We start from the raw sequence: 23,103 nt of genomic DNA on the forward strand, positions 1-23,103 counted from the left end.
AAGTACTAACTTGTACTAATGCACCAAGTACTCAAAGTAAGAGTTGTCAGCATACACTGATGTATATCTCCCTCTTTGTCAGTCATACGCCATCAATTAATGTTGACAGTGGTAAAGTGATCTGGGATTGTTGACGTTCATATGTGAATGTTGATGTTCGCTGCACTTTGGAAAATGCATGTTTTCATTGGCTGGGATTATTCAGCATACGTCCTGATTACAAGAAGGATGCATATGGTTAAGTTGAACGGGACCCCACTTTGGCTGCAACCATTTCAGAACTAATCAGAGCAGTATCAAGCTTCCTTTTGCATAGGCACAATCTCCAGTAGCAAAACTTCGAAAATGATGATAAAAATGCAACCTGCCAGTTTATGGAACTGCAGAGTTGGAAGGGCCCACAAGGCTCATTTATTCCAACTGCTTGCAATAGAGGAATCTTTCACCCACCGTGGGGCTCAAACCCTTGACCCTGAAACTAAGAGTCTCATGCTCTACCAACGGAGCTATCTCTCAGCATCCTCTAATGCCCCAGCGAAATGAGGGACAGATACTTGGGAGCAGTTCATGCTGTTTGCCTCACAACCTATCGTGGTGGGTTCCAAGATTTTCAGCAAAAGGGTCTAGTGTATGACCTGGAGGGTGCTTGAAGATGTAGCGTTACTTAGAACTAAACGTTGGAAGGGAGACCATTGGGGACCTCCATGTAAGTCACTGAGCTTTTCATAAAAACAGGGCCCATTTGAGCACCAGATTTTGGGCTTGTATTTCATTTTTGCTTGGGACACTGAGAAAATGATAGTTTTAGAGCCAAAACGTCGGCTTTCCAAACTCTTGCTGACATACGCCCATCAACAGCATATTTTTTTCCCTCCCTCTCTTGCTCCAGGTTAAATGTCATTAGGAGGTTGGTGGCGGACGGCGCTGATTTCCTACATCACGTCACCCAGCTCGATCTTCGGGACAATAAACTAGGCGAACTTGACGCCACCATCTTCAACAACGTTGAAATACTGCACTGTGAAAGAAACCAGCTGGTCAGCCTCAAAATCAGCGGATATTTGCTTAAAGCTCTTTACGCCACTTCAAATGGTAAGTTCGCTTTGAAGGCAGTTCAGACAAGGACTAGGTGTTTTCTGGTCTGCTCGTCTTATAGTGGATTTGCATGCTGTGTTTAGGTTCAGGATTCATCCAGCCCCTAGCGCACAAGCGCGATGCAAACCATTTAGAGGACCACCATGCCAGTGTCAGAAATGAATAATAATGCATTCATACTGTGCATTTTAGGGACGCGGGTGGCGCTGTGGGTTAAACCACAGAGCCTAGGACTTGCCGATCAGAAGGTCGGCGGTTTGAATCCCCGCGACGGGGTGAGCTCCCGTTGCTTGGGCCTTCTCCTGCCAACCTAGCAGTTCGAAAGCACATCAAAGTGCAAGTAGATAAATAGCTACCGCTCCGGCAGGAAGGTAAACGGCGTTTCCATGCGCTGCTCTGGTTCACCAGAAGCGGCTTAGTCATGCTGGCCACATGACCCGGAAGCTGTACGCCGGCTCCCTCGGCCAATAAAGCGAGATGAGCACCGCAACCCCAGAATCGGCCACGACTGGACCTAATGGTCCCTTTACCTTTACCTTTTACATTGGTGTTAATTTACTCAACAATTCTGTGATGGTTGTGTTGCCACCAACTGCTGCTGCTGGGAAGGACCATTTAGCATGCATTTAAGTTCTGTCACAGGCTATATTTTCACATCCCGTTGCCATTTATCTCCAGCCGTTAACATTCCTCTCCCCTTAACACCTGTGTGCACTTGTATGTGCATATATATACACACTCTGCCTGAAAACTGAGGTTCACACCCCATGTGTTTGACGAATGCTTATGCCATATTAACATTTGTTAGTTTTTAAGGTGCCACATGCCTCTTTGTTGTATCATTTCTTTTTTTAGTTTCCTTTGGACTTAATCATGACCCATGTAACAGGAAAGCCTGTTGTCCCTTGCTCTGGTTTTCAGAGTGGGCTAAGCATTTTCTGCAGCGAGAACAACCCTTGGGCCAAAAAAAGTCCACTTGTATATATTATGCAAATAAAGTGGATTTGCACAACTGTCTTTTGCATAAAGCTGTTTCTGCTGAGCATAGGACCTTGAGGTCTTCTCTCTCTGCTGGAAGCACTGAAGAATTGATTGAAGTAGTCAGCTGAGCTCAGTGAGTTACGAACAGGCAGCAGTAGCTCTCATTCTTTCTTCTGCCGTCTCCCACCTCTGGACTGCAGATAGGCCCTAAGTTCATGGTGATTGATTTGTTGTGTAACCTCTTAGCCCTTTTTGATTAAGAAAAGACCACCCTAAATTTCCCTGTGCATAGTTGAGCAGTGGCATGGGTTTCAGAAATTGGCAGCAAAATCCAAGCATTGCCAAACCATTGTTTCAATGGATACCTGGACTGATGAACGTTGCAATTGTAGGATTAGGCTTTGTTAGTTGTGTGCATAAAAATGGATATGTCTGTTAATCATGAGTTGAAGGATTTAATGTAAGGTCAAGAGAGTGTTAGGATAGACTTCTTGTCTACAAACGAAAGGCAGTGCAATGAAGTGCTGCTGGTGGTGCTGTGTGAAGAATAGCCTTGGGAAATGATTGGGTGAGGAATCATTGATTTACCATAAGCCTAGTTCTCGCTCAGGAGATAAACCTATGTCTGGGTTGTATTGCTGCAGACGGGGTCGGTCGGTGATTGAATGCTGCTCTATACCATGAAAAGTGAAAAATTCCTCCCTGCAGAATACTAGACGTTGGGAAGAGGATTTAGCTATTGATGTGGATGTTTTTCTGTGTGGATGGTGTGTGTGTGTGTGTGTGTGTGTGTGGTGGTGAATTCCACAATCGTGAATTTCTCTCCCTGCCTCCTGGCAGTCTGAAGTGGTGCATCACAAACACACGAATCAAACCTTAAGAATGTCTTAGTCCTGGGGATAAAAATATTCCTTGGGCTCTCAGATTTTGTAACGTACTGGACTTGCAGTTCAAATCACAGAACCGATTTGAGACTGCATTTGAGGAAGCAGCAGCAGGAGGAAAACTTTCCTAAATAACAGAGAACTATGTCTGTTGGAAGCTAAGGAGAAATGGAAGAAACCACTGGTGTACAGTGGTACCTTGGTACTCGAACGGCTTGGCTCCCGAACAAATCGGCTCCTGAACGCCTCAAACCCGGAAGTAAGTGTTCCGGTTTGCGAACATTTTTCAGAAGCTGAATGTCCGATGCAGCTTCTGCTTCAGTGCAGGAAGCTCCTGCAGGCAATCGGAAGCCGCGCCTTGGTTTTTGAATGGTTTCAGGAGTCGAACGGATTGAGTTTGAGTACCAAGGTACCACTGTACTATGTCTATTGAAGATCCCTTTAAGCCATATTAAATATTCCTTACAGTGTGCAATGTGTAACTTGCATGATGGGGAAACAACAAACCTGGGAAGTAGTATATTATTTTCAATCCTAATTTTTCTTTGTTTCTGGTATATATTAATTGTGTTCCTTTCACAGAACTCGTTCACCTTGATGTGTATCCAGTTCCGAACTATCTGACATACATGGATGTTTCTAGGTAAGCCCTAATATACCTTTTTGAAAATACGGTGCTAGCATGGCTGAAACAAAAATTACTGTAGCCTTGCTAAGAGGGCTTGTAGAGACACACAAGTAGCTGGGGTTACTGTTTAGGATTGATCCATTAGTTTGCATGAGCTTTCCTTACTTATTCTCTCCTCCCTGCTTCCATCTTCTACTGTAGTTTGGCATTACATGTAACGGTTACCAACCTAAGTTGAAATAAGGCTTTGGTTAATTTTCTGTCTGCGTCAACCCTCAGAGAGGTTGGAACAAGGAAATCTCCCTCCGCCCCCCCTCCCTCCCCCTCTAGCACGTGCTAGAATTTTATTCACTTAAAATTAAAATTTTATTTATTTTAATTGGAGCTGTCAAAATGTGTTTTGGAATGCCCAGACTCCATTTATTCCTCGTTGTGAAGATGACTTCTACAAATCAATATGTTCATTCTGAGATCTGGTGATTTAAATCACCATCATCATCATCTGAAGAGTGTTTTCTGGGTTTTAAAAGACACAGCCAAATACATCTGGCAAGTTTGTGACTGTGTTTCAGACACACTGCAGCATTGGACCTGGGTTATTTTTCAAATTACACTGCAGAGCAAATCTTTAAGCGCACTAGTAAAATAGCCCTATCTTAAAGGCCTTGGCTTATATGTCAACTCTCCCTCGAATCACAGTGCTTAATCCAGGCATAGGCAAACCCGGCCCTCCAGAGGTTTTGGGACTACAACTCCCATCATCCCTGACCACTGGTCCTGTTAGCTAGGGATGATGGGAGTTGTAGTCCCAAAACATCTGGAGGGCCGAGTTTGCCTATGCCTGGATTAATCTGTAGCACTGAGGGAAATCCCCTTACAAACAATAATGTATGACCCTAGGGTTGTTAAAACAAATCTGCAGGGACCGGAAGATTCACTCCCATTGCGTACTCATGTGCTTTGGTTTTGCTTGGTACCTCTGTCTCCCTTCCCTCCTGCGGAACATTCACTGAGGGCACTTACACCAACACAGCTAGATTTAAAAAGAGAAAAGTTTTCCGATTCCATGCATGCGATGCTGTTTCTGATGCCTGCAAGAGCCTGCACACTAGGATTAAAACAACATGATTCTAAGCAGAGGAGGTCATTTGCATTTTTGAGCATTGTTGTGGGTGTTTTTTTTGTTTTGTTTTTTTAAAAAGAGCACCAGACCTTGAGTTGTCCTAAAGAGCGAAGTGACTGTTTTGTCTAAACAAGAGCACCAAAGAGACAAGGGTGTTGCCTGAGGGTGCTGCCAGTGACTTGAAGCATACAAGTGCATGAGTCAATGTATTTGCGTGCCAGAATCTCATCAGTATGTGCGCATGGATAAGTAATTTATTAGAAAAATCAGTGTGTTCTCCCCCCCCCCCACCGTTATTTCCACAAGTCATCGTAATGAGGAATATTTGACTTCCCAATATCTGAGGCTAGCTATGTTGACAGCTTGTTTTCATAACAAGATTATATATTCACTTTCTTTTCTCATATCTTTGATTAACGTGGCATTTATTGCACAACCCCAAAATGTGAATGATGTACTATTTGTCTTCCTGCAAATACTTTCAGCTTAAAAATGTGTTAGGGACGAGTAAAGCCTTTTTAAAAAAATCCCCTTATTTTCCAAGCTGGTATTCTACTGGAAATGTACTCAGTTCACTATAAGCAAAGCACTGTTGATAGTGTAAAGGACAGAACAGGACAGAGCTGCAAGCCAGCATTTTGGGTAAACTTCCCCTGGGCTGAATAAGAAAACAGCTAAACATGCTGCTCTGTTGCCTTATTTAAAACCCACCAAAGAAAAAGGGATACATACAGCAGGATGTATTTGTGGGCACAAACTTTCATTTGTAGAGTAAATATTGGTAATGAAGGAATACGGTTCTTGGGAGTTCTCCTGAATCTGGTTGAATGGCCACTGCCCCTGTTTCCTTTGTCTAAACTCTAGTTCCTGTGAAAATGCCATCTTGGAAGTTTCTGTGCAGAGTGGTTTGGAATTTTTGTACACACGCTCTTTGTGCTGTAAAAAATCTTTGAAGACAAGATTGATCTATAAGTGCAGGACTAGTCGATGTAGGACCCTCCAGAGGTTGTTAGATTGCAGTTCACATCATCCGTGACCGTTGACCATGCTGACTGCTGGACCGGCTGGTTGTTGGAGTCCAGCAACATCTGGCTGCCTCCAGTTGGCTGCACTGAATTTAATGAGCATTCAAAAATCTGCACTGGCTAATCCTAAATATATTCAATGGAAACATAGGCGAGCGTGTAAGAAAAGCTACACTTTTGAAAGGAAGCACATTGCTACTGTTCCAGTTGCTATTAGCATTTTCTACAGCGTTCATTTGCTTTTGCTCCCTGCTCCCAAGCAAAGCAAAGCACTATTGCCGCATGTTACTGTTAGATGCACCTGTGGTGCTCATGGTCAACAATAAGCTCTTGCTGTTGAACTGCATGGCATCATTTTGCAGGTTGTGGGTTGAGAATTGTGGAAACCTTGATTTGTGCGGCGAATTCCATTCCAAGATGAGTGGCTGGGTTGAAACAACAGGTGATTGTGTCTGGCCCAGTGTTGGACAAGTTGCATTTGCAACCCCAAACATTTCATTGCATTGCCTATCCTGGTTTAAATCACATATGCTAGTTTTTCCATGCTTCTTAACCTGTTCGTTTGTTGCCTCCCTTGTGCAGAAACCACCTTGAGAGCCTCCCTGAATGGGTCTGCGATAGCAGGAAGCTGGAAGTTCTGGATCTGGGCCACAATCAAATATGTGAACTGCCTGCCCGGTGAGTCTTGCAGACATAGTTACACAAGTAGGAACAGGACGCACAATTCAGAAACAATTGCGGAGTCAGTGTTTAGCTTGTTTCGGTTACAGATGGACGGGTATTTTGTTTTTGCCTTCTGTTTGATGTTTTTCAACCTAACAGGGTGCCATTGTGTTGTAAGCTGCAACACAGCCTCTCTTCTTCTTCTTCTTCTTCTTCTTCTTCTTCTTCTCCTTCTCCTTCTCCTCCTCCTCCTCCTCCTCCTTCTCCTCCTCCTCCTCCTCTTTAATCCAGACAAAAACAAAACACCCAACTCCTTTAATTTGTAGACAGACCTTCTAATGCTGTTCAGCATCATGATGCCTGGCTTCTTCAATAAATGTTAAAGTTGTTCTTCTCAGTAGTCAAAAACCTTTCGAATCTCAAGGGTGTGAATGGAATAAGGGACCACGGCTTAATGGTAGAGGATCTGCAGAATCTTCTGGTAGGGCTAGGAGGGATTGAAAGCCATGAAATCCACTGCTATTTGGTTTTGACACAACTGAACTAGATGAGCAAATAGTCTCACCTGGTATGAGGCAGTTTCCTAGGAACCTGCCCTGTGGCTATATGGCGTAAACAGAATCTCTGCCTCACCTCCAACAAACAAACAAACAAACACCTAATAGGCCTGGGCAATATAGCGGTAATATCGTCAAACCTGTTTGAAGTCCATATTGTGACATCAGTTTCATAATTTATAAGCAGGCAATAGATTGTGAATCAAAATGTGTGTGTGCGTGCTATGCAAAAATAATACCGTGGGGAAAACAGTGAAGCCAGCCAGTGTCTCTGCATAGCTCCATCTTTATTTCAGACATTGTGATATATCAGTTTAATGACGATGTTTAGCCACAGAGCTGAAAACCAGATATCGCCCAGCTCTAACATCTAACAATGTTTTTAAAAAAGGATTGGATGGCAGATGGAGCAATAAAGACAGCTAGTCACCACACAGAGGATTTAGTACCAAAGCGCTTCGTGTGTAAACATGTTGAAAAAGTAGAGATGAGGAAAAAATTGTTTTTAGAGAGGAAAATGTGGATTCAAGGCTGAAAAAGGCAAGATGGGAAGAATTAGGTTAAAGGCCTTGTGGGGGGGGGGTATGGTATTGTTTAAATGTTTTGGATTATCACTTATAATCACTAAGGAGTGCAGCTAATGTTATCTTGGTTAGGTTTCCAAAGTGTAAGAACACTTTGCAATCTTTGGTGGTTTTTGTTATGACAGCAGTTGCTTGAACTGGAAAGACTTTGAATAATCTAAAACCACAGTTTTAAAGTTCAGGGACCATTTTTATTTTATAGCTGGCCCAGCATCTCTGCATACATTTGCTTAGACCCAGCTTCCCCAAACTGGTGACTTCCAGATGCTGTCAAAGTCCAGCTCCCATCAGCATGACCAGTGGCCAGGAATGTTTACAAATCTAATAAATAATGGTGATGATGTTTGGAGCTAGGAGTCCAACGACTAGCTTAGGGAAGGCTGGCATAGTTTATGCAATTTGTTATGCTTCTGTTGGTCAAAAAAAGAACACTAACTGCTTCCACTTCCCTGGGCTTCCGAGTTTTCACCAGGTATTGCTCACATGCTTCCAAGACTTTTTCTAAGGGGTAAGAGCTGTCCTTGTTAACCAAGCAAAATAAACTTGGAGTAGTGAGTTGAGTACTATGCTCTTGGTTCATTCGCACAATGATTGTAAAAGAGGGGGGAAATGCAGAATACATGCAGAGTTGACTAAGCATTAGTGTGTGGGTGCTTGGGCAGTTCTGAATAATTTCTGCTTACTAGAATAGCAGATACTATTTTCATCTCAGCATGTGAAGCAGCCTTATGCAGAAGGCCGGCCACTGGTCCATCTTGCCCACGTATCCTCCGATGGGCAGTAGCTCCAGGCAGGAGAGGTCTTCCTCATCATCTGCTAGGAAGGCCAGAGATTGAACCCGAAAAGTTCTTCATGGGAAGTGTGTGTTCTTCCAATGAACTGTAGTCCCTCTGCACAAATCTACAAAGCACAAAGGTGTAAAAGCGAAGTTATACACACTTTGGGGTGCAGTCATAGTCATCTTTTTTTAATGCCTCCTGCGAGCATTAAACAAGGCTTCTTGATTTTTATATACTTTATTGATGAAGGTCTTGAATTGCAGGCATGAGCATAGCAGCAGCCTTGCCCCTTGCTCCATAAAGAGCTGATTCATAAAGCTGTCTCCTCTATAGCTTAACAACAGGCTCCTATAGTTCTGATGCCTGCCATCCCCCCGCCCCAAATGACTAAAGTTTATGCTGTTGACAACTCTGCAGGCAAGAGAGAGAACCCCCCCCCTTCAAGTTAAGCTCCAGCAAATTCCCAACAGTTCATTAAAAGGGAAAGCGCACAAACGTTTGTTTCAGTGCTAGATTGGGCACGCTACCAAGAGAAAGTGAGAGGGAGCAACAAACTTAGCAACCACACCCACTCGGGTGCTGTCTTTAACAAGTGAAGTGGAGGTTGTTGACTTACGTCCTCAGCTGTGCGATGCAGCCCAGTCGTCATCCTGAGATAACTGCAAATGATGGCACTTGCACAGATTATCTGACAGCATCCACCAAGGGAAAACAATGTCTTTTATTGATTGCTTTGGCACGATGGCCCCGGTGACCTGTAGTTTGTGGCCTGATGATGACAATGGGTGGATTCGATTTGTAAGGGAGAAGAGCGAAAAGGCATGGGTTTTGGTGGGGAGGAGGGCTTGGGGTGTGTGTGTGTGTCTTTTCTAATACGTAAACGGGTGGAGGAGGCATCTGCAGTGCTGAGTAATTTGAGAATCTTTGATTGAAAGAAGGGTCAGCCGTGGGGCATGGGCGCCTTCTGATTAAAACGTACAGATGCAGCCACAGGGAGAACAAGGCAGGTGGCAGACGAGAATAATCTCCCATCTTCAGCAAGATATATCCCTCCCCACCCCTCAAAAGACCACCTGATTCAAAATCAGAGCTTGAGAACTTTAAAAAAATGCAGATTCATGGTGTGGTTTCGATTTCCACCTTTAAATTTGTTTAGTTCAATTGGCTTTTCAGAAGCCACATTGCCCATTAATGTGTCTTATAAAGCATCTCTCTCTTTATCTCCCTCCCCCTTCTCTATGTGGAAACAGAACGGTTGGCCGCCCCTAGCATGTAAAAAGCTCAAGACAGTAAAGCGGATTAGATAAATTTCATTCCCTGTAGAACTGGAAGGAAGCTTTACGTTAGTCTAGTATTAAAAAGGGGGAGGAAAGGAGGGGAGGGGAAGAATTTGGAAGAGGAGAGGAAGAATATGAGAAGATGTTGAGTCATTTTTGGTTGAGGGGAAATATTGGATGAGCAATATTTTAGGAACTGATTCTCCTCGGGTGGTTCCCCCCCCCCCCCACAAAGAAAGAGACTTTGACCAAACAGCACTTTCAAACAATGGCGCTGATCAGGGGTTGTGTATGAGAAGTGTTTCACACATCACACAGCCACAAACTATGGTTTCCTCACAGAGTATGTTCAGAAGAGAGCCAAAGCCTAGCTCTCTTGACTACAGTATTATATCCTGACGGGTGTGCCTAAACTGTTTTTAAGTTTCAGAACAAACTCAGATCAATAACTAAGGTTTTGAATTATTTCAAGAAACAATAGTTTAAACTAGCCACATTTGGCCTAGTTCAGACACAATGACAAAGCAAATGCTTTCTCTCACTTCTGGCGTTGTTGCAAGGAAGGGAGAGGAGGGGGAATTGTTCAGGCCTGAGGCTGCTTTCTGTAATGCCAAACCACGGTTTAATGTTACATCTGAACCAGGCCATTGTGTTTCAGGAAACCATAGTTTAAACTAACCATTTCTTGTTCGAGTGTTATGACACACCGTGGTTAGTTTAACCAGAAAGTGGATTCTGTGCCTAGGCTTCTGGTCCATGAAGAGGCCCTGAGAGGACTGTACCACATGTATTGGTATTGTATCATTTACTGTTTGTTCCTTTCTCCACCCCCACCCCCACCCCCCAGGTTATTTTGCAATATCAGCTTGCGGAAGTTGCTCGCAGGACACAATCAATTAGCCAGGCTACCAGAGAGGATCGAACGGACGCATGTCGAGGTCTTGGACGTGCAACACAACCTGCTTACAGAGCTGCCATCTAATTTGCTGTTGAAAGCTGACAGGTAAGCAGAAAGCAAAAGCGGTGTGTGCGTTCGTGTGGCCTCCCCTACCTTCTTTCGGTATCTCCTCTCTGCCTCTATTTACAATCCAGCAAATTTTGTGTGACTGCCCATTCAGTTGAAATCCTATTGCAAATTTCTCAAGTGTTGAGGAGATGAGAATTTCCAAGCTGTTTGGCGTTCTCAATCTGTCTTGGTCACATAATTAGTTGATGAGCTTACCGCTTCCTCCTTTCCCCCCCTCTCCCCACCCCATTTTCTGAAGTCATAGCTTCTAGCCCTAAAATAATGGCGCTCCAGAGTGACCAGTCTTCTGATTCTACATAAGGTTACCTTTCCTTTCGACCTGAGAGCCATCTGTGAAGGGAGCAGATGCTCTTTCTAATCCATTCAAATTGAAATTCTTCTTGTGGTTCCAAGGTTTAGAAGGGGGTGTACTAGCTGTTTTTTTTAAAAAAAATGAAATATATTGGCTGGTTTTCTTCAAGAGAGAACGAGTTTTCCTTCCTTGAAGTTAAACTTGAAAGTTTCCACCGATCATGCGTTGCAACAGAGTGTGTTTGGAATACCAGCACTTGTTCTCCCTAGGGTCAGTACATTTTAAGTTTTGTTTCTTGCGGAGTGTCTTAATTCTTGGACCTGTTGCCCTTGGCTGTGAGGATACAGGTTTGGCTTTTAATTTTTGAACACTGCCAGGAATCTTGGTCAAAGGTGCTTCATGCTACTGGATAGAGGTCCATTGGATTTTTTCTTCCTTTTTGAGGGGGTGAAGGGAGTGGATACTGCTGAAAGTGGGAGCAGACTATTCCTCTCAAAAAAGCAAAAGTAGATATTTTTGTGTCCTAGCTCAGGTTCGTCAAATGGCCTTGAAAAGATGAAAAGCAAGCTGGGAGTCCAGGGATTATGATCCATTCCCAGCATGCCCCTGACCCCGGGTTTCAAAGCATGCATGGGAATCTTCAGGTTTTGTTTTGGTCACACAGTCTCTTTGACTACATATTGTCATCTGGAGATCCGCAGGGCTCATGCCACATCCTTGATGAAAATTATGATCTCCCTTATCAGTGATCTAAGAGAGAACATCAGGAGCCCTCAGCCCCTTGGTTTTTGAGACTGGGACTCATCTTCTGAGATTTCAAAGGAATGACAAAAATCCAGTTGGTACATTATTATTTTTCTTCTTCTTTGCCAACCATGCTGGAATGAGAGCAGTACATGGTTCCGTTAGCAAAAAACGAAATGTGAAGAAAGCACAACTCAGTGGAGGGACCTACAATGTTTGTCTAGATTGAAAAGAACAGTGTGGTGTAGTGGTTAAGAGCAGTAGACTCCTAATCTGGGGAACCGGGTTCGCATCTCCGCTCCTCCACATGCAGCTGCTGGGTGACCTTGGGCCAGTCACACTTCTTTGAAGTCTCTCAGCCCCACTCACATCACAGAGTGTTTGTTGTGGGGGGGGGGTAGGGAAAGGAGAATGTTAGCCGCTTTGAGACTCCTTAAAGGGAGTGAAAGGTGGGATATCAAATCCAAACTCTTCTTCTTCTTCTTGTGGCAGATCAGGTGTTTGTGGATCAGAGGACACATATTCAAGCCCAATGTTTTGGGGGACCAACTAACTTATACAGTGGTACCTTGGTTTTCGAAGGTAATCCGTTCCAGAAGACTGTTCCACTTCCGGAACGTTCGAAAACCGAGGCGCAAAGGGCAATCTGCCAATTAAGTAGATAAAATTGTGAAAAACAAGAGATATACACAGCGGAAGCTGTTAGACTTCGGAGGCGCATTCGAAAAACGAAAGCATTTTCTTCCGTGTTTTCAGTGTTCAAAAACCGAACCGTTCGGCAATGGAGGCTTCCGAAAACCGAGGTACCACTGTACTCAGAGTAGTACTGTATAGCTAGTCTATTAATTCTCTGAGTATTGGCTAGTCTATTATACTCGGAGTAGTATAGTATAGTCTATTAATTGCAAAGGGTGTACTCTGACCTAGCATTTATTTATTTAACAAAATGTACATTCTGCTTGAGTGCTATAAAATGATCACTAAAAACATTTAAACATAATTAAAATTTGCATTTTATTTTTTTAAAAAAGGATTAAAATGCACCAACATCTATGCGTCTAGATAGGCTTGCCTAAACTAAAGCGTTTTTAAAAAGTAAAGATAAAGGGACCCCTGACCATTAGGTCCAGTCGTGGCCGACTCTGGGGTTGCGGCGCTCATCTCGCTTTATTGGCCGAGGGAGCCAGCGTACAGCTTCCGGATCATGTGGCCAGCATGACTAAACCACTTCTGGCGAACCAGAGCAGCGCACGGAAATGCCGTTTCCCTTCCCGCCGGAGCGGTACCTATTTATCTACTTGCACTTTGACGTGCTTTCGAACTGCTAGGTTGGCAGGAGCAGGGACCGAGCAACAGGAGCTCACCCCGTCGCGGGGATTCGAACCGCCAACCTTCTGATCGGCAAGTCGTAGGCTCTGTGGTTTAACCCACAGCACCACCCGTGTCCCTAAGCAGGTTTTAAGCAGATGCCAAATGGCGGGAAGTTGCCTCCCTGTTGTCAGCGGGCAGGGAGTTCCAAAGCTTAGGTGCTACCACATTAAAAGATTGATTTCTTACAACTATGGAACCCGTGGTAACAATGCCAGCTCTATAGCTCAGAGTGATCAAGTGGGCAGAAATGGGGCAAGGTTGACCCCAAAAGCAAACTGGTCCCAAGCTATTAAGGTTTCCATACCAATAGTAACACCTTGAACAAGGAGTGCTGATTTCTAAGAAGAGGTGATATGTGCTAACAGGGCCTCACTCCTGTCAGCAACCACGTTGCATCGTTCTGTGCTGACTTTGGATTCCACCCATGATGTACCCCTGAGTACCTGTGGGCACATTATTAACGGTCCATACACCAGAGAAGATTTTGGTTTAAATAACCAGCAGTCTGCAGGGCCAAACTTGATATGGCACACAAATGCCTGCCCCAAGTGGCAGGCTGTATGGAGCATATGGATTTATCATACAGGTTTCTTTTTTATCTTAACTTTTCCATCTTCCAGCCTACTTTTTACTGGGGCTGCAAAGGAGGGGGGTGGCGGCGGTGGTTGGATTTTAATCGGGCCAATATTTATAGCTCCTAAATGTCTTGCCGCCTGTCACAGGCTACACTCAAGGTAGCGTAATTGCAACATCTCCCTCTGTTCTTGCCTTATGAAATTTTCATGTCTCTCTGTGTCTGTCACTTGGAATATATCTCTAGTGTCGCTTGTTTTAATGTCTGACTTTTAAAAATGCCTCCCAATTTGGAGCCTGTTCTTTGGTGTCCCCACCCTACCCTGTTAAAGATGTAAAGGCCCACAATAATCTTTGACACATACACAAATGTTTCACCGCTAAGACAGTGTGTCTTAGTGTTCATCTCCATCATTCCCAGCCGCAGTCCCATGGCAACCATAATCTTTGTGTGGTCCTCTTTAAGATGCTTCACCCCAACATGGATAAATACCGTACTTTTCTTCCGAGTGCTTACTCTCGAAGGCACTGGAATGTGTTCAGGTTGGTCTTAGTCATTTGGCCAGAGACATCATCCGTGCTAGGAAGGAGAACTTAACTTGACCGAACTAGACTCAGTGGGGAGCGACAGATAATCAATTGGGTTAGCGGGTAGCAGATGGCACCGTGAAAATGGAGAATTCCTCTGGGTGGTAGGGATTACCAGAAATGTGCCTTTAACCTTCATCCTTGCACCTGCGTCCTCGCAATTCACGGTTGCTCACGTTTTTCCTTCTAGAAAATAACGATCGTATTCTTACTATTCTTTCCACTCTGCTTCTCCTCTAAGCTGCTTGCTTTTTTTTCAGATCAAGGGATCAGATACCGAGTGCATTGATGAAAGCTAGTGTAGGTATATTTGGCTGGAAGACTCAATGGGCATCCTCCAGCAAATCGTTGGCTTTGTGGGGTCTTAACATCTCCTGATCACCCCACCATGATTGAGAAATTTGGAAACGCTAATATCTGCGTCTGGTCCTAAATCTCTTAGGCTTTCCTCACCTGGACAAAGTTGGTTGTAAAGCTAAATCGTTGCAAGACTGCAAATGTAGCAGTTGCCAAAGGAAACGTGCAAATCTGTGGCATTTCCGGGGCATTTCCAGTGTCTTTTGCGTTTATTTGGTCTTGGCTACAAGGGCTAAAAATAAAAGCCGGCGTGATTCCTCCTACGCCTTCCTCTGTTTGTTTGATGTTTTGTGTGTAGCCTGTCACTTCGAGCTTTCGCTTGCATCCCTTTGGGTGAGTTGACATCAAACAGTGTGTGCGTACGTGAGTGTGCGGCAGGCTCAGTGCGTACCTGCATTTGGGAGGGTAGGTACTTGGTGGTTTGTATTTGCAGCCTGGAAATATTGGCCCATAGTGTGTGTGTGTGTGCGCGCACACACATAAAACATTCAGCTGCAACGAGGTTCACTTCTAAACGTAAAGGTCCTAGACCAGCCCTGTGCAGAATCTTCCCACATTGTGTAGCTTTATAAAAATAGAGAGGTTATGTATATGTCTATAGCAGGCACATAGAGTGAATTCTTTAAGGTAGTGGATTTGCCTCCCAGAATCCTGGGGCTTTTCTGCACAAGCAATGGCCTGGTGTCTTACAGATTCCCATGAAATGGTCTAATGGCCTTGTTGAATGAATTGGGTCTTAGAAGCTGGTAGGCCTGCTGTGACAGGAGATACATAATACTGTTTTGAGAATTATTTTGCTAGCTTCCTAAATCAAACTAGGATGTTTTGGAGGCTATCTGTTTCCACTTGGATGTACATAACCTAAGGGAAGACACTGACCGTTTCTGCCTGTACCAGGGTTTTCCAAACGTGGGTCTCCAGCTGTTTACAGACTACATTTCCCATCATCCCAGACCACTGGTCCTGCTAGCTAGGGATCATGGGAGTTGTAGTCCAACAACAGCTGGAGACCCAATTTTGGGAAACCCTGGCTTATACCTTCAAAATAAATCCTCCTTAGAGCAGATTCATGCATGCATGTTCCCTGTTGTGCCTCATGGCCTAAAAAGGTTTGTCATGTGAGGGGCAGCAGCTGGGGTCTTGACTGTTCTATAGATCTATGCACCACGATTTTGAAGTCAACTGTCATTTTTGGATATTCTCCCCCTCGTACTGTAAAAGCTGAAGTGAGGTTCACACATAGGCTCTTGGTTAATCTAGAACCCGGTTCATGCACTATTCTAAACACACTTCCCTCCCACAACAAGGGCAGAAAGCAGCCAAGGTTGCCCTGTTCTCGCTCACGTGAGATTAAGGTTGTGTGTGTGTTTGCGAACGACCCCTGGAAAGGGCTGTGAAAGAACCTGCATGCAAGTACTCTTGCCCTTAGATACAAGAGTGTATCTTGGCCCAATTACCCAAGATAGCGAGTGGTTGGCCCTCCAGTCCAAATAGTTATATGGGGAAAGACGCATATTGTTTAGAATTGGAGTATCTTTTCAGAACATTAGCCCTAGTGAGGTTCCTGGAAGCTGCTGTTTAAAGCAGGCTTCCTCAACCTCTGCCCTCCAGATGGTTTAGGACTACAATTCCCATCATCCCTGACCACTGGTCCTGCTAGCTAAGGATCATGGGAGTTGTAGGCCAAAAAACCTCTGGAGGGCCGAGGTTGACGAAGCCTGGTTTAAATCATGAGGTGCTCTCGGGCATATTTGTGGCTCTCTGTTGTTTTTTATACTTATTTGTTATTTTTATATATTTTTATTTATATATATTTATATATTTTTATATTTATATTTTATGTTTTATTGTTTTTGTATTGGAAAAATATAGCATTTCATTCCCCAGTGTTATTTCTTGTCACTTCAAATGTAAGGGCAGCTTCTCAGCTCTTTTATGGTTTCTGTTTTTGTTTCTGCCTTGTTTTACAGTTGGGTAGTTCTCTCTCCCCCCCCCCCCCCCCGGTTGTTTGTGAATGGACGTGTGTCAGAGCCACCCTGGGTCCCAGCTCACAAGAGACCGAAGTCCAGTCCAAGTTATATACAAAAGGTTTTATTGAAGATCATTGTCGTCATTACATCCAAACTCCGTGGCTCCGCATCTGTTACCCTTAGATGTTAGAAGTCCCCTCTGAGTCCGTCCCTCCCCTGCACCAATTTAAGAGGCCTGTGCTGCTCCACCTTTTCCTCTCCTTCCTTTTCCGCAGGGTCTTCCTGCCCCCCTGTGTTCCTTCTTTCCGGGACTCCCCAGAGGCTGAGTCTTCTCCTGCCTGCTGCCCCCTCCTTCGTGCTTTAGCACCAGGCTCCTCCCCAGAGCTCTCCCCACTTCCGCGCGCCTCCACATTTGAACTTGGCGCGCGTACGTTGCTCCTGACCTTCCTTTCAACAGCCACACTGCTCCCGGTACTGCTTTCCGCCCCTTCCGGCAGGACGTCTTGCCCCGATCTCCTTCCCCCCTCTGCTCCTTGTTCTGTTCCTCCCGACACACTGGTAACTCCACCCTCTTCACTCCGTTCCGGTGGAGAAGCAGGTCTCGATCTCCAACTCCCACTGGCGGTTCCCCCTACGTTCCCCTGCTCCTGACTGCTTCCCCCTTGGGCTCCCCTTGGCTTGACCAGGGGGGCCCCCTTTTGGGAATCCTCCGATTCACTGGACGGACTCATGGACCATCTCGGGTCATTGTCGTCCTCTTCCTCGTCAGGCTGGAATCCTTCTCCCTCACTCTCGGTCTCCTCCCTCCTCTGCGCCTCTCTCCCTGAACCCCTGACAACGTGTAATGTGTTTTGATTACTAGATGGAAGGATTAAGTCAAGTGGCTTCTGCCCATTTTCATAACCTCATAAATTTCAATCCCACCTCCCCTGCCCCGCTAGGAAGGCTCACAGCTCTCGCTAAATAATGAATGGTCCTGATGATTAAGCCTTGTTTTTTCCCTGTGAGAATGACTTCTCTGGAATGTGTAGACCTAACCTACTTTCGGTTCTCTTGAGCTCCTGGACAATTTTATTTTTAATGGAAAGGCTTTTATAACACACTCTCACACACACAAAAGCCTTCTGCCGAAGTCCACGTGACGTCGCAGTCGTGTGTCTGGCCTTTTCTTTGCTGCAGAAGGCAAGTTTCAACAGGATGGGGGGGGGGAGAGAGAGAATACTGAATTTATTAATTGTCAGATTAATAAATTTCAGGATTTCGTGTGGTTGTCCTTTCTCTGATAAGAAAACGGTTACTGTTTCATCAAGCCCTCTTTCCTCTCTGCTTGTAGAGCACGACTTAATTTAAGTTCTGACCCAAATGCTGCTCTCCTGGACGGCTCAGTTGCTTAGAGCGTGGTGCTGATAACCTCAAGGGTTTCAGGTTTGATCCCCGCAAGGGACAGCTGCATTACAGGGAACTGGACTAGATCAGTGTTTCTCAAAGTGGGTGATACTGCCCCTTGGGGGTGGATCCAGGGGGTGGTAGTAGCCATGGGTGCAATTGGGGGGAGGGCATTGAATAAAAATAAGGGGACAGTGGAAGCATAAAGAAAGAAGAAAAAATTGGGGGAAAAATCATTCATACATGTTTCATCTGTAGTGTAATGACGCTTACCGCCAGGTCAGGCATGTTGTGGGACGGCAACGACATTCGGCAACAGCGTTTGGCTTGGCCACAGCTTCACCCAGGCCCAGGATTGATTGGTTGGTTGGTTGGTTGGTTGACTGACAGGAAATGGATCTTGCAGCTTGCCTGCATGTTCATAGCTGTCAAGTGTCCCTTATTTGGCGGGACAGTCCCTTATCCCAGCACCATGTCCCACTGCTGTCCCTTATTGATGATGTCCCTTAAATAAGCTACTGAAGGTAATGGAGCCCTTTCTATGTCCAGCTGTCCTTTGTCAACAACAAATTGTTGCTGTTTTTTTGTGTTGAATATATGCTATATGGTAATTTTTGGACCTAATAGGTATCTAAAGCCATTTGCACGCAACAAAATATGTATTTTATCAAAGTAATTGTTGATCCCTTATTTTGGCTGCTGATCCCTTATTTTCAAATCTGTAAGTTGACAGCTATGTGCATGTTTAGCCAATGGCCAGTGTTGTAGGACATAGGTAGAACTATAGATACATAAAATAATGCAAATTTGTAAAAGCAGCACTGAGCCTTGCTTGCCTCCCATCTCTCCTCCAGAGCAGCTTTTGTCTATCTCTCACTTGTGCAAAATAAATAAATAAATAAATAAATAAATAAATGTCTCCATTCCCCCCCCCTTCCCACCAGTCCAGGGTAATAATAGCAAAATTGCTTGAGGGAAACAGCAATGACCCTCCTCCCTCACCCCCATGCCAGTATTTCGTTTCCACTCGCAGTCTCGGAGGTGACATTGCATTGAAAGAGACTACCCTCACTTCTCAAAAGAATATGAAAACTACACTTAGAAGTATAGTTACCCCTCTGAGCTGATTCACATGACCCACTTTGGGGCTTAACATTCACACTGTGCCAGTTTCTTTTGTCATCCCAGATTGTGTAACCTGAAGCTCTTCCACAAAGCCCAAAATTCTTCCTGGCCCTGGAGAATGACAGGCCTGTGGAAATAGATCGGCACCTATTCCACAACATTCTTCTGTCAAACTACTTGTTCTCTTTAAATATGGGGAACTTTTGGGCCAGAGAGGAGGAGAAGGAGGGGCGATGGAGCAAACTTGCTTGTTGCAAGAACAAATGATTTTGCATTTGTTTCTGTTTCCTTTTAAATTTTGATTTAATTGTTTGTCTTTGTAACCTTGCAGCCATGACAGCTAAGAATTTTAAAACTAAAGCGTGCCTGCGTGCACACACACACACACACATACACACACACTCACTACAGCCGGTTTTCTTGGAATTCAAACAGAACTGGCACACCGCCCGCGAAATACCTCAGGGAATCTGTTCACTACAAGCGGGAGCTGCTCTTGCTCCCAGCAAAAATGATCTGTATGTTGTACCAAGATAACCCCAACTATGTACTTGAAATAAATGAGATGGCATTTGTGAGAATAGTTCTGCTTGTGATATCACGGTGCTTTAAAAAACACAAAAAACCTGGCATAATCGTCAGTTTTAGAATAATAAGAGAGGAAGTTTGGGATGATGTGGGAGAGACAATTTCTATACTTAATGCTTTAAAGCAGCACCTCTCTCTCTCTCCTGGGCTTCTTGTGAGCTGCCCTGAGACCTATAGGTATAGGGCAATATATTATTATTATTATTATTATTATTATTATTATTATTATTATACCATTGCAATGAATCCTGTGCCCACTTGTTTTCATGCTTTCATTCTGTGGATTAGATGCACATACCCTCCAGCATTTATTTCTCCAATGAAAATGGGGACGTCCTATTAAATAATAATAATAATAATAATAATAATAATAATAATAATAATAATAATAATAATAATTTTCTTACTTATACCTCACCCATCTGTCAGGCGGTAGAGGAAGCAACACCCACGGCAGGTTGCCAGGAAAGGATAAGACAAGGAAAAGTCCATACCATCTGCTTTTTTATTCAATGTTCACACAGAGAGAGGCTTGGGAATCCAGCCTCTTGGAATAATGTCCCAAGTGCTCCATCTCTCCCTCCTCCTCATGCGTGTCTGTCAGCTGTTGTCCCCTGGTGCTGCTTCCTCCTCCTCTCCCATTATTTCCCAACTTTCCCCCTCATTTGCCTCTTAGCTGTGACCTCCCTCAAACCCCTGTTGTAATTTTGAACTGTCTTCTTCTCCGGAAGGGTCAGGTTGGGGTGGCGGTCTTCACCATTCCTCCTCTGCCCAGCATGTTTGCTGGAAAACAGACAGTCACCATGGCTTCCCGGAAAGCCAGTGTGGTGTAGTGGTTAAGAACGGTGGACTCGTAATCTGGTGAACTGGGTTCGCTTCCCTGCTCCTCCACATGCAGCTGCTGGGTGACCCTGGGCCAGTCACACTTCTCTGAAGTCTCTCAGCCCCACTCACCTCACAGAGTGTTTGTTGTGGGGGAGGAAGGGAAAGGAGAATATTAGCCGCTTTGAGACTCCTTCGGGTAGTGATAAAGCAGGATATCAAATCCAAACTCTTCTTCTTCTAACCATTTTGTTCATGTAGCGCAATGTGTGTGCAAACCTCACATGCTACTTCCTACTTGTGGGGTACTTTCACTGTTTCCCATGCCGCAGTGCATTCTTTTGATACATAAAATTCTACCCGGTGACAATAACAACTAGGTGCTTTGGGTTCATCTGTAACTCCTGGCCGATTTGGGCATCCTTTGTCATTTCTGTGGTGGCTCAAGTGCTTATTCTCTTCTCCGCATGTACCACTTTTTGTGTGAGTGTCTGGAGGTGGTTGGAGGATGGATGGTGGCTAATGGATTAAAGTTGAATCCTGACAAGACAGAAGTACTGTTTTGGAGGGACAGGGGGCGGGTGGGTTTGGGGGACTCCCTGGTCCTGAATGGCGCAACTGTGCCCCTGAAGGAGCAGGTGTGCAGCCTGGGAGTCATTTTGGACTCATAGCTGTCCATGGAGTCACAGGTTAATTCCGTGTCCAGGGTGGCTGTCTACCAGCTCCACTTGGTATGCCTGCTGAGACCTTACCTGCCTGCGCACTGTCTTGCCAGAGTGGTACATGCGCTGGTTATCTCTCACTTGGACTACTGCTATGTGCTCTACGTGGGGCTACCTTTGAAGGTGACCTGGAAACTACAATTAATACGGAAGCTAGACTGGTGACCGGGAACAGACGCCGAGACCACACAACACCCGTCCTGAAACACCTACATTGGCTCCCAGTACGTTTCCAAGCACAGTTCAAAGTCTTGGTGCTGACCTTTAAAACCCTGAACGGCCCTGGCCCTGTATACCTGAAGGAGCATCTCCACCCCCATGGTTCTGCCCAGACACTGAGGTCCAGCACCGAGGGCCTTCTGACAGTTCCCACACCGCAAGAAGTGAAGCTACAGGGGACCAGGCAAAGGGCCTTCTCAGTATAGGCTCCGTGACTCCACCCCCAGTGGAATGCCCTCCCATCAGATGTTAAAGAGATGAGTAATTATATAACATTTATGAAACATCTGAAGGCAGCCCTGTATAGGGAAAGTTTTTAAGGTTCAATGTTTTACTATGTTTTTATATATGCTGGAAGCTGCCAAGAATGGCTGGGGCAACCCAGTCAGATGGGTGGGGTGCCTATTATTATTATTATTATTATTATTATTATTATTATTATTAATAATTACGGAATGGACAAGAGTGTGAATTTGATGTCCATGTACTTTGTTTTTCAGCTTAAGGTACCTGAACGCTTCTGCCAACAAACTGGAAATGCTGCCTCCAGCCACTCTTTCGGAAGAGACCCACAGCATTTTGCAGGAACTGTACTTGACCAACAATCACCTCACGGATAAATGCGTGCCCTTATTAACGGGCCACCCGCACCTGAAGATCTTGCATATGGCCTACAACCGCCTGCAGAGCTTTCCCGCAAGGTAGGAGCAGAGGCCACCATTGCCAGGGACTGCCTTCAGAACGCTTGAGGGAGGTGGTTGCAATGACTGCTCCCACAAGTCCTGTGTACACTGCCGCTTTGAAAAGCTAGCATAAAAGAAAGAAAGGCCCACAGATGCAGCTCAGGGTCTCTGCCCCCAAATAGCTTACCATCCAAATGTGCAAAACAATGGGATGCCATGAGCCTGAGAGGTACCAAAACAAACGGAGAAATATGAGTGGAAAGGCTAATTTGGGATCAGCGTAAGCAAATGCAGTTAAGCTTTGTCTTCGTTGGGGAGCAAAATGCATTTTTGTTCCCTACTGAGTGTTGTATGTTTTATGTGCATATCTGTAAAATGGCAGAGACGGATGGGATATACCGGTATTTTTTATTTATTTCATGTGCTTGGCAAACCTGGGTGGTCAGACCCAATAGATCAGGGGTTTATGGCGGGGAGGAGTGTGACCTGTTTCGTATTGTGTACACAAAGGCAGGCAAGGCGATTGGTATGCTCACTGCTTACCCTGGGCAGCAGCAGATCAGAGGAGGGGAGAGGATGTTGGGGATGCTAGCCTCGTGGCACCTTGCAAAAACCCCAGGGAAGGAAGAAGCTGGAAGATGAGTTTGCAGTCCTGCCCAAGGAGCCAGGACCGGGCAAAAGAGGGAGGCTTGATATTTTTGCCCGCTGGACTGACTTGTGCCCATGTGCAAGCATGCAGTGGTTCTAAACCTGTGGATCCCCAGTTGTTGTTGGACTACAACTCCCATCATCCCTGAGCTCTGGCCTTGATAGCTAGGGATGATGGGAGTTGTAGTTCAACATCATCTGGGGACCCACAGGTTGAAAAAGGCTGCTCCAGAGTATCAGCAACATGTGACATCCCTCCTCTCTCTACCCCACATCTCTTCCTTGTAGCACATTAGTTCCAAGGTTTCTATTTTAAGAAGTACATTGACAAACTGGTGTGTTGTTGTCCCCCCGCCCCAGAGGAGTGCAGCCCAGGTTCCAAGCAAGGGTTC

The 23,103-nt window shown here is 45.0% G+C and overlaps 1 protein-coding gene across 4 annotated transcripts in view; it reads left to right on the forward strand.

Annotated features, from left to right (window-relative positions):
* Positions 1 to 23,103, forward strand: part of PHLPP1 (PH domain and leucine rich repeat protein phosphatase 1) — a 159,885-nt gene that overhangs the window by 112,407 nt on the left and 24,375 nt on the right. For all 4 annotated transcript variants that reach the window (XR_013841117.1, XR_013841118.1, XR_013841119.1 and 1 more), the window contains exons 7-11: positions 890 to 1,092; positions 3,543 to 3,603; positions 6,319 to 6,414; positions 10,444 to 10,599; positions 21,881 to 22,081. Coding sequence is in view for 1 of the 4 variants with exons in the window: in XM_079984895.1 (XP_079841021.1) it covers positions 890 to 1,092; positions 3,543 to 3,603; positions 6,319 to 6,414; positions 10,444 to 10,599; positions 21,881 to 22,081 (717 nt within the window). In the remaining 3 variants the exon portion in view is untranslated. The remainder of the gene's footprint in view (positions 1 to 889; positions 1,093 to 3,542; positions 3,604 to 6,318; positions 6,415 to 10,443; positions 10,600 to 21,880; positions 22,082 to 23,103) is intronic.

The sequence above is a fragment of the Podarcis cretensis genome (genome assembly GCF_951804945.1).
Source record: "Podarcis cretensis genome assembly, chromosome: 7".
NCBI classification, from domain to species: domain Eukaryota; kingdom Metazoa; phylum Chordata; class Lepidosauria; order Squamata; family Lacertidae; genus Podarcis; species Podarcis cretensis.